The 20,118-nt window shown below is 39.1% G+C and overlaps 1 protein-coding gene across 2 annotated transcripts in view; it reads right to left on the bottom strand.

The window, feature by feature from the left end:
• LOC124797948 overlaps window positions 1–20,118 on the bottom strand; it is a 144,217-nt gene that overhangs the window by 98,662 nt on the left and 25,437 nt on the right. For both annotated transcript variants that reach the window (XM_047261093.1, XM_047261092.1), the window contains exons 6-7: window positions 11,382–11,509; window positions 2,101–2,216 (exon numbers count right to left, since the gene is read on the bottom strand). In XM_047261093.1, the coding sequence (XP_047117049.1) occupies window positions 2,101–2,216; window positions 11,382–11,509 (244 nt within the window). The remainder of the gene's footprint in view (window positions 1–2,100; window positions 2,217–11,381; window positions 11,510–20,118) is intronic.

Here is a 20,118-nt window from a genome sequence, read left to right as displayed (position 1 = left end):
AAGCTCTGTAATGTTATTTCACTTGATTTGCTTTTTGTCAACTCTCTGTTTGCAAATGAGTGTTTTCACTGTTTAACAAACTATCTTTTTGGATTACGCACAGAATTTTATTTCATGGTGATTCAAACAATGCTTTCCTGCAATATAGATCTGAAAAGTATTAGTGCAACAATGGCATTTGCAACAGTCAGATCTTTCACTGTGTGCCACAACAACATTGTCCATGCACATTGTTATAACTGTTTTCAAACTGCAAAATTTAAAAGCACTGTGATTTTTTTTATTGTACTAATAGTGGTACAAGATTGTATCACAGTTATGGGAAAGAATGTGTCTGTTGGGTATTTCCTGTCAAAATAAAACTTCTGCATGCTTTCCTGGAATCAGTGGTTGTCTTGCGGCAGGTGAAGATTCTCATTTGAATTTAAAAGTTTGCCTTTCTTGATGCAATAATGGATCAACGAAGATTAAAAGTTTGTGGAAAGAGGGGTCTCCCTCTGTTAAAACACAACACAGGTACCTCTGCAGACCCCCCCCCCCTCTCTCCCTCCCCTCAAAATATGTGCACTCTATTTTATTTTTCCATTTGATTATATCACTTCAGAATCCACTTCACGGATTTGTTTTCTTTTTCTTTCTTTTGTTTAAATTTTACAATCATAAGAAGTTAACTGATTTTGGATAGAGGTCTGCTGTCACAGCTATCCTGGTGACTCTACTGTTTATTTCAGTTACCTTAATTATACAGAGGGATAATTTATTCGCTACATGGACAAAATCCAATTGTGCATGGTTAACCTTCTGACGTTGCAAAACAGATTTCACAGCCTCTAGGTATGATGTGATTTATGTAATCTTGAAGTCAATAAATGCTATTAGTATAAAATATGCATTACATGTAACTGTATAATTTTTTTAATATTTTTGTCAATAGCTGAAATTACCGTGCTTGAAATTATGTTAGTTGGTTGGACAATCTTGAGGCATTACCTTCATGATAATCATTATAATGAGTCTTGTTTCTTGCAAAATGCACCACGCATTCAATTATCAATTGGTCATCTCTTGTTTATGAGTATACGCTTTTCTCCGACAGTTTCACACAAATTACTGCTGGCTTAGAAGACCAATCCATGCATTAGACGTGTGTCCATATATGTTGCACATAACATGGGTGGCTGAAGTAGTTATTTACTATAATTTTTACTTTGGTTCGACATCCTGTCCTGTATTCTACAATTTTCTTAAAACAGTTAAACTTAGCTGAAATGGTCAAGTGCAAGAGCTTTAGTCTGCTTTTCTTCCACAGCATCCAATGTAGTTGGGTTAATGTTTGCGTTCTTCAAGGTGGTCTTGAACAGATCCTTGCAGTACTTCACAAGATGGTCACTAAGTCTTCTGCCAGAACTGACCACACTGTACAGGATTTGTCAAAAGAATGTGAGGAGTGTAGGACAAGAACTGGGGAGACGAAGGTGGGGAAGTAAGGGGAAGAATGGGGATGAAAAGGAGAGGGAGAGGTGATGGAGAAGTGGGAGAGAGGGGAAGGGGCAAAGGGGGAGAGGAAGAAAGTAAAGGTGAAAGGGGAAGGGGCAAAGGGAAAGGGGAAGAAAGTAAAGGTGAAAGGGGAACGGGAAAGGGGGAGGGGGAGATGGGGAGAGGGAGGATGGTGGAGAGTAAAGAGGGGGAGGATGCTTTCTAAAACAAGTAACAGTTTTACCACATAGCAGCTTTTATTCTAATGCTCTCATCTTCCCGCCCCTTACCCCTCAAAAAAACTAACAGTACAAACAAATGAAAAAGTAAAAGAAAGAAGCACCATAGAATCAATAATAAACAGAATCGCTGATAAGTTCTGTACCGAAGCAAATAAAAATGTAGCCATGCGTAGCCTTCCTCTCCACAAGACTTCTTATCTAACCAAAACCCAGTACCATCTATCTTCTACTTTTTTTATCATTATTCAGTAGAATATGTTAATAATCTGGAAACCAGTGACACACCCAGTTTATGTTCTACATTTCACATGAGCTCAGAAAATGCATGTGTAAGAGTGAATCGCGTACTGCATGGAAGTAAAGAGAAGAATTTCATACATGCCTTCAGAAATCTGGGGCAACTGCTGCAACTGATGAGTACTGTGCATCTTTGCTCTGAAATCAGTGTTTTCATTTTCCTCAACAATCTCCATGTGGGTATGCAGTTTCTTTGGTGACCTAAAAAGAATGAGCAGATGAAAAATGACTCAAAATATAATATCCACTGCTAAAATTGAACTGAAACAGATTGCACAAATTGATTCTGCAGTAGATATGGTTATCAGTTGATGACTATAAAACAACAAAGTGACAGGTTCAGTTAAGAGGAAACTATGCACAACAGCTTGAAATGAATAGCCACTGCAACCCTACTTGTTCCACAGCGTAAATGAAGGAACATAACATGTTGCAAATTATCACCCTCTACTACAGTGCAATGCAGTCAAATAGGAAGTTTAAAAAAAGTTGCACAAACTGTAGAGTTTAACAAGTTTTATTTATTTTTTGGCATGGCTTTAGTGTGCACAAGAGGAAATTAATAGTTTACCTTGAAAGTTATCATTTTTTGAATCTAGTGTCACTCAGATGGCAGCCCTGGTTTCGCACACATTGTTGGAGTTGGGGATGAATTCATTCACAACATTACCTAGTATCTCCAACAGAATGTCTATATATTTCTTAGTGAATTCTCTCCTTCTAATCCCAAAGGAAAAAGTCTGGTACAGATAAACCTGGTAAATGGGGAAGCCACAAAGTATCACTATTGCTGTTGATGAGATGACCAGGAAATGAAACACTATGCAAGTCCATTGACACAGCAGTAATATTGTCCGTTGCACAACCCTGCTGGAAGAGTGCTTTTTCATCTGGATCATATGCATCGAGTTCAGGCAAAGAACATGTTACCAACACACAGCACAATGTTTAGAGTTTACCGTCAATGTGTTTCTCTACAAAAAAATGAGGTCCAATTATTGTCCGAGAAGATATTGTGCACCAAACTGTTACTTTTTGTATGTGGATGGGGGTTTCATGGAGACAATGTAATATTTCATCTGATCAATATCAAAAGTTCTGCTTATTGACAAAACCACTAAGATGAAAGTGGGTTTCATCACTCATCTATAAGTTGTAAACTCACTCTGCATTTCCTCCGATATTTCACATTGCTTGGCAAATGTGTATACAGTTATTGTAATTTTACGATTGGAAGGCTTGGATAATCTGCAGCTTGTAAGCACGATAGTGATCACTCTACAATATCCTTCTCACAGATCGACTGCTGGGACCAAGTTCTGCATTGTTCTGACTAGCTGATTTTCATAGTCATATTTATAAAGCGTCTTACACACATGATCAATATTCTGTTGAGTTCAGCTTGTTTGTACTCTGCAACCTCTTTTCTTTGTGGTTCTACCATTGGTCTCGAAATTCCTCACCCAAAGGTTAATCGCACTGGAAGATAGCAAGTTAAAAGCTTGATGAAAAGTGTGTTTACCTAAAAATGAAGTCATCTCAGTTTTTGGAATGCCCACTTACAGCAAATGCATGTTGTGTAGTTGACCAGTGCATCATGGCTTCTAAAACTTCCATCTGTCGACCCCCCCCCCCCCCCCCCCCCGATCCCACCATCCCCCACCATGACAGCCAGCCAGTTCTCCAATCTTCCCGTCTGACTGCTGCAGCTGACATAACATCGAAATTTGAAGTGTGAGCTAGTGGTACCAACTCTCTGATCTCCAGTTTCTTCGGCAATGAAATGAATGAAATCTTCCTTTATATTAACCATGTTTATTATCAATGCTGGTATTTTCAGCAGTACCAATAAGTTTCAGTTTAGAGAAGGTGTTATGTAACAGATTGAGCTTCCATTTATTATACAGATACTACTGGTCATGACATGGAATATGTATGGTATGTAACTGTATGGATAATATTATGAATGGAACAATCATAAAAACATGAACAACAAACTCTGGGTGAATAGAACTATCAAAGTATGTTAAAAATATAAGTTTCCACAAATGTTGTCAAATCATTCAGATATAACATGGATTTTTAGCATGGAAAAAGAGCATATTATTCAAGAATAGTGCAAATTGCTAAAAAATAATTTGGTTGGTGAGATAAAAAGCCCGGACTGGCAGATCACATGTAAAAACACATGCAATACAAATTTTGCAAAATATGAGGGGAGAGATGACACTTGGAGATATCCTCCTACTGGGGAACACCTTTGCTGCTTTTCCTGACATGAGACACTTAGAATTCTGCTAGAAGTTTGCTTATGATTGTGTCTGTGAGTTAAGTGATGATAATCATGTAGAATCACTGCTGAGTGACACATGGTCCAATCCAGCTGATCTTTACCTGTGCAAAAACAGCTTCTGCACACAACTCCGCCTCACACGAGTAGTGTGAAAGATATGAGTCCATCAGTGCCACAGACAGACTGGATATTATATGAACTAATGCACTTGAGTAACAGTTTGACAGCATGGGAATATTATTCTTTCCTTTATCATCTTAGTACGTTATGGATACATGTCAATTTTTTTGGTAAAGGGTAAGCTATTATACAACTCTGTAAAGAGTAAACACCATCAATTTAACTTTGATATCAAAATAAATGATATGGAAATAAAGAAAATTATGATGTATTTTAATTATATTCCTGTAGCTGGTGCACATAATCTATTAATTTTTATCAACTGCAAATGTCACATTTTTAAAACTGTGTATGATTAATAGGTATACTAAACTTAAATTGACCTTTCAAGCTGCTTAATGTTATAAGTCTATCACCATATAAAGAGGCCAACCATAATAAGCATCTCCTTGATAACATGTTGGTCCACCTATGGAATTCAACACAGCTGTGATTCTCCATGTCATGGATTTTAGAAGTCCTTGGTAGCTTCCGACAGGTATGTGGCACTAGACATCCATGCACAGGCCATACATTCCTGTAAATTACAGGTTGGTGGTTTGTGGGTGCAGGTCTGGCACCCAACAACATCCCAAATGTGTCTCATCAGGTTTAGACCACATGAATTTGATGGTGACGACATCAACACGATTTCATTATCATGTTCCTCAAACCACTGTGGGATTATTTGGACCTTGTGACAGGTAGAGGCATCCTGCTGGAAGATGCCATTGCTGTCAGGGAAGACTCAAGCGTGAAGTGATACAGGTGATCCCGCAATTAATGTCATATAATCCACAGCTGTCATGGAGCCTTCAATTACATCGCAGGTCCCATGGAAGCCTCGGTGAATGTTCCCCATAGCACAACACTGCCCCCATCGGCCTGCATACAAAGCATAGTGCATGTTTTGAGGAGCCATTTGCCAGAATGGTGGTGTATCTGGAGTTGGCCATTGACCTGCTGTGTCAAGGGATGTTATTCATCAAACTAGGTGACACTTTTCCATCAGTTCATGGTCCAATCTCTGTGACCCCATATCCACTACAATTGTAATTGATGATGTCATGGGGTCAACGTGGAAACATGAAGGGGGTCATCTGCTGTAGAGCCCTATGATCAATAATGGACCTGTGCCTGTACCAAGTCTGCAACAGATCGTTGCCCAAACAATTTAACAGAGTGGACACCACTCCATCATTCACATTCTGGGATGAGGCACGGATGTTCGAAACCTTGTCACCTACTCACAGTTTTATCATCATTTAACTACTTCCCATAGATACCCATGACAGCATGCAGGGTGGATTGCTAGACTGAGGGGGAAAAAGTTTATTAGAGTTCTTTTTCCACTTCTTAATTACGATGCAACAGAAATGTGTTACAGTGTAGTGAGGTTGTGCCTTGACCTGGGCTAGTGGGTATGGGATGTCACAGGATATCACCGTCTACACGTGCTCAGTCCACGTGAATAATTCTCTCACAGCGAATACTGCTGACGAGGTAACGCTTCGCCTGTGTTGCTGACTAATCACACTTTGCAAAGTGTCCTCCAGCAGTAAAACAGAGGGCTGCGAAGGATCACATTGTGGATGCAGGGCAGACTAGCAAGAATGTGCCAGCACCACTGGGGTGCTCTCTTGCTAGCCAGCCAGCTTCCAACCCAATCCCCCTGCTTCTCCCTATTCGGGCAACACGCCCCATCAGTCTAGCTGTCAATGGCCTCTCACTAGCCGCAGCTTTATGCCTGAATACCTTATGCTAGATTTAATGGAATAAATATCCAGTCAGTTTTTCACATTTTTGTTATTTAACTGAAATTCTTCCGCTCATCTAAATGTCCACATACAGCCTTTCTTATGCCAACGGGAAATCCTGTACAATAGTAGCATATAAACGACTGACTAGCTTCTCTGTGTCTGAGATGCTTGTAGCCAGGCACCAGGTCATAAATAATTTGCCCTTTGTCAAAGTTGGTAGAATGATTCCTGATTTGTCTTTGCTCCATCTGCGAAGTGTGTGAGAAAAGTACTGAGACCGATTTTTTATTTATCAACGATTTTATTTTTTAAAAAAAACAACAATATTGTCCCCTTAACGTAGTTCCCTTCACAAGCCATACACTACTGGAGATTTTGTTCCCAATTTTGGCAGCAGTGCTGAAAAGCTTCATCTGGTAGGGCCTTTAAAATGTCAGTCACGTTCCTTTGACTGTTCTCCAGAGCCCAAAATGACAACCTTTCAAAACATTTTTCAATTTCACGAAAAGAAAAAAATCTCAAGGACTCAGATCAGATGAACAGGGTCTGTGGGACAACAGGAATGCCTTTTGAGATAAAAAATTATGTGATGGAAGTGGCTGTGAGACAGGGTAGATTGTCATGATGCAGCATCCACTTGTCTGCTATGTTTACCTCAAACCGTTCACCCTTTTCCTGAGCTTTTCAAGGACATCTTTACAGAACTTTTGGTAGACAGTTTGTCCTGGAGCAAAAATCTCACAAGATCATGCACGCGGTCGACCTTTCTGTCGTTTATGAAGCTGAAGGTCTCCCTGAGCGAGGTTCATCTTTAACATGTTCTTGGCCTTCCAAAAATGACTTGTGCTAGCAAAAGGCTTGTGGTCTTAATAAGGAATGTCCCCCTTAAGTCTATTTCAACTTTTCATAAGTCACACTCACTGACTCCCCAAGTTCAACACAAAACTTGATTGCATAACATCGCTCTAAATTCCACTGTTACACTTTTGTAACACATAAAAAAAGAACATGACTTCAACAATGGCACCCTCAAAAGTCACGTGATGGCTGTATGTAGCTGCATCTCGTACTAAGGGTCTGGCAGGGATGAACACACCAGTCTACACAAGCAGATTAACACAGCATTGCCAGATAGCCTGCAGTGTTGTCGGTCACATTACTCTTCTCACACACCTCGTATATATAGTTTCCTTACTGTGTATATCCGGAATGTTATCATGTGGTATTCAGTCTCACATTGGGCAGTGGCCACAATGTTTGACTCATCAATGTAAATAGCTGCACAAAGCGTACTTAACACAGTTTGGTTCAGGCTAAAGATATCAGTTTGAAAAACAGGCACAGGCCTTAGAGTTTTGCCAAAGAAACTGAATTGTGTGTGTGTGTGTGTGTGTGTTTTCAACAGCTTCTCCTAAATCACTGGAATGATTTCAACCAAACCTGTTACACATATCCCTCCCTGTCAGGCAACAATCACTGACGGGGTAAGAACCACCTACTTGTCATAGTTACAGAGATATGACATCATATACGGTGAGATGCTTGAAAAACTGCCCCATTTTGCACGACGTTAAATTTTTTTGTTACTAACTTTATTCGCAACACATTTTGCAGACAGTATCCACATATACTGCTAAACATACCTACACAAAAACATCATAGTATGACACATAGTTCAAGAGATATGATGTCATAAACACTGAGATGCGTGAAGAAGTGACAAGCAGGAAGTTTTAATACATTTTTTATTTACTCCTACTACATTCCTACTGTCAAGTCAACTTATGGAAATTCCTTACACTTGCCAGCACTTTTTACAGCTTTCAATGCCAAACTGCAAATGGCTGTAAACAATAGCCATCTATAGAGCTATGAAGAGGTGTTGCCTTAGAGACGTTTACAAAATCGCGTTGCAGATATGTAAAATAGCAGTACATTATGGGTCTATCTTTGTGTCATTGTTTCATAATTTCAAAAGTGTTTCACAAATACACAAAAATGAATTTTTTTTTGATATTACATTATAAACACAGTTCATTTCTTTGTGTCTGTTTCTAATAAAAAAAATTGGCAATATGAGTACCCGGACAATACCGGGTTTGTCGGCTACTAAATAAATAATGAACTGAAACAATGGTCATAATAGCATTGCCAGATAAGCATGAACTATTGACATAGTTTTTTAGTACTTGTGCTAAGAGAAAGAATTTGAATAACAACCCCATCAACCTATTTTCTATTGCTGCTCTGGTCAGTCTTCATGACACAAGAACCACAGAGTTTACGCTTCTAACCTGAGGTTTTTACACTGTTTCTTCTGCAGTTGAATGGCTTGTTTTATTAGTAGAGAAAGATATATTTATTAAAAGCAGTTTTGTTTATGAAATAAATTACTTAGGAAAATTATAACGCTATTAACAGTTTTGCCAGGTGTATATGTTGTTTAAGTTCTGCTGGCTTGTTTATGGAGGTGGCGGCAGACAGCACAAGAAATCTCTTTACAGCAAAATGCAACACAGTAATAATGGAACACGGAAACACTGCTAAAAATGGATGCATTTGATAAACATTCAAAATAGATTCTGGAAATTATTACAGACCCCGCAGGTATAATCTAGTATGGTTTGTAGATGTTGCACAAAAAGAGAAACAGAAACAGTGGGTGTAAGATGACAATCTTTATGGATCAAGTAGCACCATACTGAGAGGGACTTTGCATGTATTGCATATTGTTACTGAAACAGTAATCAGCTGACAAGTGACAGTGGTAAGAGAGAGCAAAAATTCAGCCACTCCGGAAGTATTCATGACAAGAATACACAACAACCACTTTGAAACATATATATTCTTGTCAATTAAATCGAAAGTTTAGAAAGTAATAGAACTTAGATCTACATGGAATAGGTTATCAATATACTCACACTACAGCCTACTCTAAGATGACAATGTACTGTGTAAATTTGTTTGTGTTGTCATAGTGGGGTTATAAACACACAGAATCAGTGAATGTGAGACCCAATTTATGGATTTCAACATCTCCTCATCACTGAAACTGCACAATGATATACACTGGAGTTGTCAAACATGTGAGGTAGTTACATATCCATGCAGATGACTGCAGTGCTGCTCTACATTTCCACGTGACATGTTTATCTCACACTCAGTTCATTCCCTTGATTTTATTTACAATTATATCTACAATGGAAATTCCTAGATGGAATAATAGTAAAACAAAGGAAAGGAAAGCTAGTTGCTCATCTGGAAAAATCATTCATGAAAGATTCCAACACTAAAATAGTTAAAGGCTTGCACAGATGCAGAAATATGCAGGAATACTGATATCACGGATTGAGGGCTGCAATGACAAAGAAATCTGCAGTGTATCTGCCAATATCCACCATAATAATTATTTTGTGATTAAAAATGAAAGGACAGTGTTAATATTACAGTTTTTGCATTACAAACAATTGATAATCATGATGTTTAAGTCATCATTATCACTCATTCGAGATGAAATACTGCTGTATCAGCTTGAATGCACAATCTCTTGGGCACAGTAGGTGTGTCACTGACATCATCACAATTATGTGTCATACCAGCAACTCTCTTATGCCTGAGTCACTACCGTTTCTTTTGTAATAGCAGAAAACACTTTGCAATTACAAAAAGCTGTCACAAAGCAGCACAAAGATTGTTCTATGACACTCCACCCATTGGAATCTTTTCACTTCATGGATTGATTCCCATTTGCGTATTACTTACAACATAAATAATGATCAGAATAAAACCAGTCACGCTATCAATGTTTCAAAATATTTACAAGTACATAAAGCAACGCTTATTACATTGAGAAGTGTAACAAGTTGACATCCTTTAACAATGGTGATTTAAGTTACATTTGATAAACAAGCTGAATGGCTAATGTTTAATAGTACGAAACATGTCAGGGAAGTTGTAACACCACTTCTTTTTACTTCCCTATATTGAATAAATATTATGTACTAAATTTTGGAACACCAGTTTCAGTAGTAATGACAGAAAGTTGTAACTTATGGCACATATCAGGAATATGACAGATTATGTTGTAATAAAGTGTACTCATGAATGGACTCTACATTCTTAGTCTACAGAATGTAGACAGGCCAGGCGCAAGCCTAACATCACAATACTGGTATACTGAATGAGTTCACTAGTTCACAAAATTTTAATATCCGCAGATACAGATAAAAGAATTGCAGATGTGCATAAGGGACTGATGGATAGCACTTTTCATATCTGCATGGATCTCTAAAAATCAGTGTACTACAAATATACTGTGATGAGTTATTGAAATGAAATGTCGTGTGGCTAGGGCCTCCCGTCGGGTACACCGACTGCCTGAGTTGATGCTAATGCAGTGACTTGCGTGTCGATGGGAATAACGTGACAATGATGGAGACAACACAACATCCAGTCCCTGAGCGGAAAAATATCTCTGACCGAGCTGGGAATCGAACCTGGGCCCCTTAGCATGGCATTCAGTCGTGCTGACGGACTGATGAATTACTGACTAGCAACAAACATATATTTTCCAAATGCACAACATCTGTAACACAACATCAAGGTGCAAAGGGATAGTTAAACAGCCATCTTAACTGATCCATATCCTTTAACTTTGCAGATGGTAACTGGTGCTCCACAAAAAATTTTATATGACCACCTACTGTTTTACATTATGTTCCACAAGTATTTTTAATTTTAAAACCAATTCCTAATGTACTTTAAAAATCCCTCATTTTGTTATTACCATGATAACTCTTCACAAACAATTCCTACCTTCGTACTCTTCATCTTATATTTTTCTTGTTTTCCTCTGTTTCTACCCTGTTATCTATGGTCCTTACTTTTCTTTACTTAGCTCTTTGTATTAAATTTCTCTTAATTCACTGTGTCTCAGCAGTTTTTGGGAGGCTAACCCTTTTTCTCTGTTCATGACCTATATTTTATTCTGCTCGTTTGGAGCTCTTGTAACTGAAACTTCATATTCAACATCCATTTTTCAGTTTCACTATTAGTGCAATTGCTACAGTTACACCAGACGTATCTAGTACTCGGTACTACATTATACTGAATGACAGAATGAAATTAATTCATAACTGAATATGATGCACAAACCTTTTTGCATGTAAATGTTCAGTAAAACATGAAGTATCCATTACAGCAGCTTCTGGTTCTACCAGTTTTAATTTTGAAGATGATTCAACGATTTTTGAGTGATTCTGCACCGCTGTTGCTTCAATAATCTGGTCACATAAAGGAGACAGGACAAAAATTAATTAAAAAAAAATAAACACAATGAAGGAAGGTTGATGACAAAAACAAAATCATCAATTACTATTGTAAGTTCATTGTATATTTCAGATAAAAAAAATTCTGCAGGTAAATTAAGAGTTGTTGTTGTTGTGGTCTTCAGTCCTGAGACTGGTTTGATGCAGCTCTCCATGCTACTCTATCCCGTGCAAGCTTCTTCATCTCCCAGTACCTACAGCAACCTACATCCTTCTGAATCTGCTTAGTGTATTCATCTCTTAGTCTCCCCCTACGATTTTTACCCTCCACACTGCCCTCCAATACTAAATTGGTGATCCCTTGATGTCTCAGAACATGTCCTACCAAGCGATCCCTTCTTCTGGTCAAGTTGTGCCACAAACTTCTCTTCTCCCCAATCCTATTCAATACTTCCTCATTAGTTATGTGATCTACCCATCTAATCTTCAGCATTCTTCTGTAGCACCACATTTCGAAAGCTTCTATTCTCTTCTTGTCCAAACTATTTATCGTCCATGTTTCACTTCCATACATGGCTACACTCCATACAAATACTTTCAGAAATGACTTCCTGACACTTAAATCTAAACTCGATGCTAACAAATTTCTCTTCTTCAGAAACGCTTTCCTTGCCATTGCCAGTCTACATTTGATATCCTCTCTACTTCAACCATCATCAGTTATTTTGCTCCCCAAATAGCAAAACTCCTTTACTACTTTAAGTGTCTCATTTCCTAATCTAATACCCTCAACATCACCCGACTTAATTTCACTACATTCCATTATCCTCGTTTTGCTTTTGTTGATGTTCATCTTATATCCTCCTTTCAAGACACCATCCATTCTGTTCAACTGCTCTTCCAAGTCCTTTGCTGTCTCTGACAGAATTACAATGTCATCGGCGAACCTCAACATTTTTATTTCTTCTCCATGGATTTTAATACCTACTCCGAATTTTTCTTTTGTTTCCTTTACTGCTTGCTCAATTTACAGTTTGAATAACATCGGGGAGAGGCCACAACCCTGTCTCACTCCCTTCCCAACCACTGCTTCCCTTTCTTGTCCCTCGACTCTTATAACTGCCATCTGGTTTCTGTACAAATTGTAAATAGCCTTTCGCTCCCTGTATTTTACCCCTGCCACCTTTAGAATTTGAAAGAGAGTATTCCAGTCAACATTGTCAAAAGCTTTCTCTAAGTCTACAAATGCTAGAAACGTAGGTTTGCCTTTCCTTAATCTTTCTTCTAAGATAAGTCGTAAGGTCAGTATTGCCTCACGTGTTCCAGTATTTCTACGGAATTCAAACTGATCTTCCCCAAGGTCGGCTTCTACTAGTTTTTCCATTCGTCTGTAAAGAATTCGAGTTAGTATTTTGCAGCTGTGACTTATTAAACTGATTGTTCAGTAATTTCCACATCTGTCAACACCTGCTTTCTTTGGGATTGGAATTGTTATATTCTTCTTGAAGTCTGAGGGTATTTCGCCTGTTTCATACATCTTGCTCACCAGATGGTAGAGTTTTATCAGGACTGGCTCTCCCAAGGCCGTCAGTAGTTCCAATGGAATGTTGTCTACTCCGGGGGCCGTGTTTCGACTCAGGTCTTTCAGTGCTCTGTCAAACTCTTCACGCAGTATCATATCTCCCATTTCGTCTTCATCTACATCCACTTCCATTTCCATAATATTGTCCTCAAGTGCATCGCCCTTGTATAGACCCTCTATATATTCCTTCCACCTTTCTGCTTTCCCTTCTTTGCTTAGAACTGGGTTTCCATCTGAGCTCTTGATGTTCATACAAGTGGTCCTCTTATCTCCAAAGGTCTCTTTAATTTCCCTGTAGGCAGTATCTATCTTACCCCTAGTGAGATAAGCCTCTACATCCTTACATTTGTCCTCTAGCCATCGCTGCTTAGCCATTTTGCACTTCCTGTTGATCTCATTTTTGAGACGTTTGTACTCCTTTTTGCCTGCTTCATTTACTGCATTTTTATATTTTCTCCTTTCATCAATTAAATTCAATATTTCTTCTGTTACCCAAGGATTTCTACTAGCCCTCGTCTTTTTACCTACTTGATCCTCTGCTGCCTTCACTACTTCATCCCTCAAAGCTACCCATTCTTCTTCTACTGTATTTCTTTCCTCCATTCCTGTCAATTGTTCCCTTATGCTCTCCCTGAAACTCTGTACAACCTCTGGTTCTTTCAGTTTATCCAGGTCCCATCTCCTTAAATTCCCACCTTTTTGCAGTTTCTTCAGTTTTAATCTACAGGTCATAACCAATAGATTGTGGTCAGAGTCCACATCTGCCCCTGGAAATGTCTTGCAATTTAAAACCTGGTTCCTAAATCTCTGTCTTACCATTATACAATCTATCTGATACCTTTTAGTATCTCCAGGGTTCTTCCATGTATACAACCTTCTATCATGATTCTTAAACCAAGTGTTAGCTATGATTAAGTTGTGCTCTGTGCAAAATTCTACCAGGTGGCTTCCTCTTTCATTTCTTAGCCCCAATCGATATTCACCTACTACGTTTCCTTCTCTCCCTTTTCCTAAACTCCAGTTCCAGTCACCCATGACTATTAAATTTTCGTCTCCCTTCACTATCTGAATAATTTCTTTTATTTCATCATACATTTCTTCAATTTCTTCGTCATCTGCAGAGCTAGTTGTCATATAAACTTGTACTACTGTAGTAGGCATGGGCTTCGTGTCTATCTTGGCCACAATAATGCATTCACTATGCTGTTTGTAGTAGCTTACCCGCATTCCTATTTTCCTATTCATTATTAAACCTACTCCTGCATTACCCCTATTTGACTTTATGTTTATAACCCTGTAGTCACTGAACAGAAGTCTTGTTCCTCCTGCCACCGAACTTCACTAATTCCCACTATATCTAACTTTAAACTATCCATTTCCCTTTTTAAATTTTCTAACCTACCTGCCCGATTAAGGGATCTGACATTCCACGCTTCGATCCGTAGAACGCCAGTTTTCTTTCTCCTGATAACGACATCCTCTTGAGTAGTCCCCGCCCGGAGATCCGAATGGGGGACTATTTTACCTCCGGAATATTTTACATTAAGAGTATCTCACATAAATGTCTTTCTGTCAAACAATGGATTGACATTACAAAAAGGATGGATTTTCTACTCACCACATAGTGAAGGTTTTGAGTGGCAGAGAGACATAGTAAAGAAGATTGATATTATTTAGCTAATGGACCAAGTCCCCCGTCAGAGGCAGCCAAGACAAAAATATTCCCCCCCCCCCTCCCCCAAACAAAACTTATAATTGCGTATGTCACACAGATACGGCCAATGTCATCGTGGGGATACTGAAGAGACAGTGCACAGAGGTGATGGAAAGCAACCTAGGGGTGGGGGACAATGCTAATGCTACCTGTGTGGTGCAGTGTGCAGGGACGTGGCAAGGACCAGGTAGAGGGCAGTGGGCAGCTAGATGCAGAATCTGGAGGCAGGGAGGGAAGGAGTAATGAAGTGGAAAGGACTGTGCAGGTGGGCTATGAGGCATATGTACGTCTGGAGTGGGAACACGCAAGAGGATAAGCAGGTGGAGGACAGGCTCTTGTGAAGATTGAGACCGGAAAGGGGGGTGGGCGCAAGTGGGCTATGGGAGTTCCCATCCACATAATTAAGAAAAGCTAGGTTTGGTGAAAACAATACAGATGGCACAGGCAGTAAAGCAGTCACTGAAAGTCAGGCACATTGTGTTGTGTGGCGTGCTCCCACCCAAACCTCAGATCAGAACCAAACATTGCGTGTCGAGATAGTCTCAACCAAAACACCGATTTAGTTTGTGCTATGTGCTGTCATCCAATAGAAGATGTGTAAACGGTAATTAAAAGAAACACCAGACCTACGGAGTAGTGAGTGGTGAATGTGAAGATCTCTGGCAGACGAGTTGGTAAAGTGTCAGATCATCATACTAAAGGTCCTGAATTCAAAACTCACTCAGGCGATTTTTTTTAAGCAGTTTATGTGTGAAACTGTTATAAGGGAAAACATTTTTCTGACATGTAAAAGCATGTTTTGGAGCTTGTCACACTGTTCTTTTGGGAGTCTGTTTTTGCTTCGTTAGCTGAAAGTAGCAAACCTATAGAGTACATTTGCACAGAAAGGTGTGGTGATATCTATACAAATGTATGCAATGGGTTTGCTACTTTCAACTAACGAAGCAAAAGCAGACTGCCAAAAGAACAGTGCTACAAACTCCGCAATGTCCTTTTATATATCAGAAAAAAATGTTCTCCCTTATAACAATTTCACGTGTAAACTGTTACACAAAAAATTGTCATCAGTGAGTTCTGAACTCGGCACTTGAGACCTTTAGTACAGCGATCTGACACTCTACTAACTCACCTACCAGAGATCTTCATGTTCAGAGCTCACAGACATGCTTTTCCTATACTCTGTAGTTCTGGTGTTACTTTTAATTACCATTTACACATGTTCCACTGTACGACAGCACATGGAACAAACTAAATTGGTGTTTTGGCTGATACTATATCGACACACAACGTTTGGTACCGATCTAAGTGTCTAACATCTGGAGGTTTGGCTGTCAGCAAATAGGTGATCCAGCTGTCTCTTGGCCAGTTTTGGCAGTGGCCATTCATGTGGACAGAGAATTTCCCACATAGAATGCTACACAGTGATTGCATCTGAGCTTATAGATAATGACAGCTTTCACACGTGACAAGATGCCTGACAGGACTAGAGTAGGTGTCAGTAGGAAGATACTTGGGGAAGGTCTTGTACCTATGTTTCTTGGGGGATATGAGCCATGGGGAAGATGCTAGGAGCACAGGTGGAACACGGACGGAAAAGGGAAGAACAAGGATATTGTGTAGGATGGACGGGAGGCAGAACATCACGATGGAAGGGTGGGGAGTGCAGTGGGGAGGATATTTCTCATTTCAAGGCACGATGCGAGGTAGTCAAAACCTTGGTAAAGACTGTTATTCAGCTACTCCAGTCCCGTGTGGTACTGCCAAAGGAACCACACAGCAATCCGAATTTTGTACTTTATGTACTGATGGTGCGTGAAGTTCAGAACTGGAATATTAATTAGTCAAAGCATAACGATTCAACTCCGAAAAATTCTTGAGAAAACTGACTTTGAAGTGTTCTGAGTGTGTTTCATATCCTAAAACAAAGTCGAGTTTTCACTCAGCCACTTAGCTCTGTCCATAATGCTCAGCTCCCATATGGGTGACTGTGGTTCGATTCCTGGGCATTTTAAATTTTTTAAACAAAGGCACATGTTGTATGAGCGTTTCAATGACGCATAAAATATATGAAAATGAAAAAAAATAGTTTGTAATTTCTTAAATTAATCAATCTTTTTAACAATATTTTAAAAAATCAATAATTATTAACTTATATTTGCAATGAAACGGATATTTCTGTGCAATACATAATTAGAAAGAAGAAGGCCTGCACTTTTCATAAAAAATGACAATTAGATGCATGTTAATTGGCATAGATTTGATGAAGAGAGAAAAAAAGGGACCGAAACAGGAATCAAACCAGCAACTGATCTATTATTAGCCTCTAGTACTACCAATTTTTTCTATCCTGAGGTATTTTACGCTTCATGGAAATGCTCATAGAAATCTACCTCCATCTAAAATTTTGCATTGGCTGGAAATCAAACCTGGGCCACACACGTGAAACGTGAGCAATCTACCAGAATGTCACACACACTGATGAAATGTCTGACTTACTTTAGGGAACTGAAAACCCTCAGAAAACTTCAAAGTCGATTTTCTTGAGAATTTTAGGAGTTGCTTCCCCAGCTTTCGCAGATTGATACTCGAGTTCTGGACTTCACATAAAATGTAAAAAAAAAAACCTATTGCCATGTGGTCTGCTCGCGAGTCAAGAGGAGAGGTGCTCCTTTGTGACTTGTCCGTGAGTATATGGAAGATGGTAAGTGCCTAAGGAGACAAGCCATGGGACAAGGCTGAGACCCTTGGCATATTTAAAGTGAGACTGTTTTATCACTACAGACGCGATGATCACAGATGGATAGTCTGTATGGGGGAGACATCTTGGTGTGGAGTGGTTGTCAGCTGCCAAAATGGAGGTATTGTTGGTGGTTCATAGGTGTGATATGGACTGAGTTACTTATGTAGCTATCCTTGAGGCACATGAGCACCTGCAAGGCAACATCCAATACCTACTAATTCAGGAGCTATCTAGAGGAATCTTTCCTAGTCACACCAAATCCCCCCCCCCCCTTCCCCTCTCACCTGGTTCACATTCATTGACGACATCTTCATAACCTGGATCAAGGGTGGTTACAACCATGCACATTCCTCCCAAATCTCAACATCTTCTCCCTCATTTACATCGCTGGTCCTCCTAGCTCAAAAGCCAATTGCCTCAATGTCATCCTCCACCTCAAGGATGATTACTTCACAACCACATGGCAACTTTCCTTGCAACATATCCTTCATTCCTGTAACCCCTCTGACCTCAACCTTCGCTAATCCCTAGCAGCCCACTATCCTGTTCCCACGAGGTCCCCGCATGCTCCCACAGGCAGCACTAGCACCTTCCTCCACCCCTACCCCGCTGTCTCTTCCTTTCCCCCTCACTGCAGAATGCACTTTAATGTCATCTGCCAATCTTCCATCAGGCCATCGCCTTGGTATTTTTTTTCTCTTGTAAACCAACAATGAGCTTCCTTGGTCCATCTACCACCATATCAACTACCTGTGTGTCCGACACACCACCATTACATTTTTATTTTAGTCAACCAATTCCATTCGTAATATAATACATTTAGGACCAGTTGTATAAACATCACTGAGTGGCAATCAATTCTGACTTTAGTTCAGAAATTGAACTCTGTTCAGAACTCCACTTTATTGTATAACAATGAACTTTGATCCACAGTACTTATTATCGAAAATGTCGTGTTATGAAGATGGAGGAAAGTAAACAAAAAAAAGAAACCAATGTCCGAACTTCTCCCCATACAAAAAAGATTTTTTTCTGTAAACCATATTAAGCCAATATAATAACACAATAGAACGCAAAAAATTGATGAAGTTACTACAAATAACAAGGAAAAGGAATAACATTTTTTTTGCAAATATATGCACTCACTTCATTGGAACACCTGTTAGCTTATTTTCTGTTGGTTTTGGGCTTTCTTTGTAGAAAAATTTTCGTCCTGAAGTTATGTGTGATGCTTTTACACATTTTAAAATGTGTCTGCTTAAGTTTAGTGTCCGAAATTGCTTGTATGCTTAATGAAAACCATCAGTGATGATTCCTAAATGTCTCTGCACTATTGCCACTAGGCGATACAGGGTACAGTCTGCAACACCTAAAATACCAGGAAAATGTGAGATTTGATAAAAACCACAATGCGTATTTTGCAGAATTCTTTCTTCAGGCAAGCAATGCAGGCCAATACCTTGAGGACAACTTTGCAAGCTGTTGCTACACATGTTTGAACAAACTGCCAACCATCATCTGAAAGCTTCGTGCAGCACAAAAACTTAATGTTGAAAGTAGCATGCACATTGGAGTCAGTGGCTGGTTTCCTTTCATGGTTTCAGCAGATTTGTACTCTCTCAACTTTAGTTCTAACAGCTGTGCAGTATTTCTTTTTTTCCTTCAAGCTTAAATGATTTATCACTTAATTTTGAGAATGAGTTCAGCCTTTATCGTCCTCAACACACATCAGAATATTCAGATATCTGCAAAGTAAAGTAAAGTAAAGAAAACAGTATACTGTACTTCACATCATGTAAGTTTCTTGCACATAGAATGCTGCCCAGCACAGTGGTCCAGAACGTTATGAAAACGGAAAGAGGGATGTGGTTTCAGAATGTAGCATTGTTATAATTATGCCAATACAGCAGAGAAAGTAGTATCAAACGGAAAAAAAGATCCAAGAATTGACATGGCATTCATGTTCAATGCACCTTTCACATACTGTGCTTATTGTCTGACCTATGTTTGCTTTGTCACACTGGCAAGGAAATTTGTAAATCTCAGCCTTCTGTAGATCCAAATCATCTTTTACTGAACTGAGAACGGCACTAATCTTTGCCAGTGGCTGGAAGATTACTTCAATTTGATGTTTCCTTAGGTTCCTGCCTACTTTAGATGAAAGTCTGCCGACATATGGAAAGAACGCTCTGGACTTGAACAGTTCCTTACCTTCCTGATGTTGTGGATGTTTATGTTCCATCCTCCTTAACACACCATTACATCAGGTTAAAAGAAGCTGAGACAGTGTGCTTCACTGTGTAATTGATTGTCAATTGTGCATTAATCACTAATAAAAAAAGTGTATAAGATAATGTGTACATGTATAAGAGACGGCTACTTTGATATGTGCATATATATGAGGCATTGAGAACCATAAGGACCCAACGCACAAAGATGAAGTTTTGAGAAAAATAAATGTTTGTGAAAATAAAATTTATATGCAAATCACCAGTCTCATAAGTTTTACTTGTTTTTTAAACACGTCTTAACATCCTATATTTTCTATGAAAATCTTAATTATCATTTAGGATTGTTGTTATTATTAA

Source organism: Schistocerca piceifrons, chromosome 5 (assembly GCF_021461385.2).
Source record: "Schistocerca piceifrons isolate TAMUIC-IGC-003096 chromosome 5, iqSchPice1.1, whole genome shotgun sequence".
In the NCBI taxonomy this organism is placed as follows: domain Eukaryota; kingdom Metazoa; phylum Arthropoda; class Insecta; order Orthoptera; family Acrididae; genus Schistocerca; species Schistocerca piceifrons.
The sequence above is the reverse complement of the archived record's forward strand: the minus strand, read 5'-3'. Positions and strand labels throughout refer to the sequence as shown.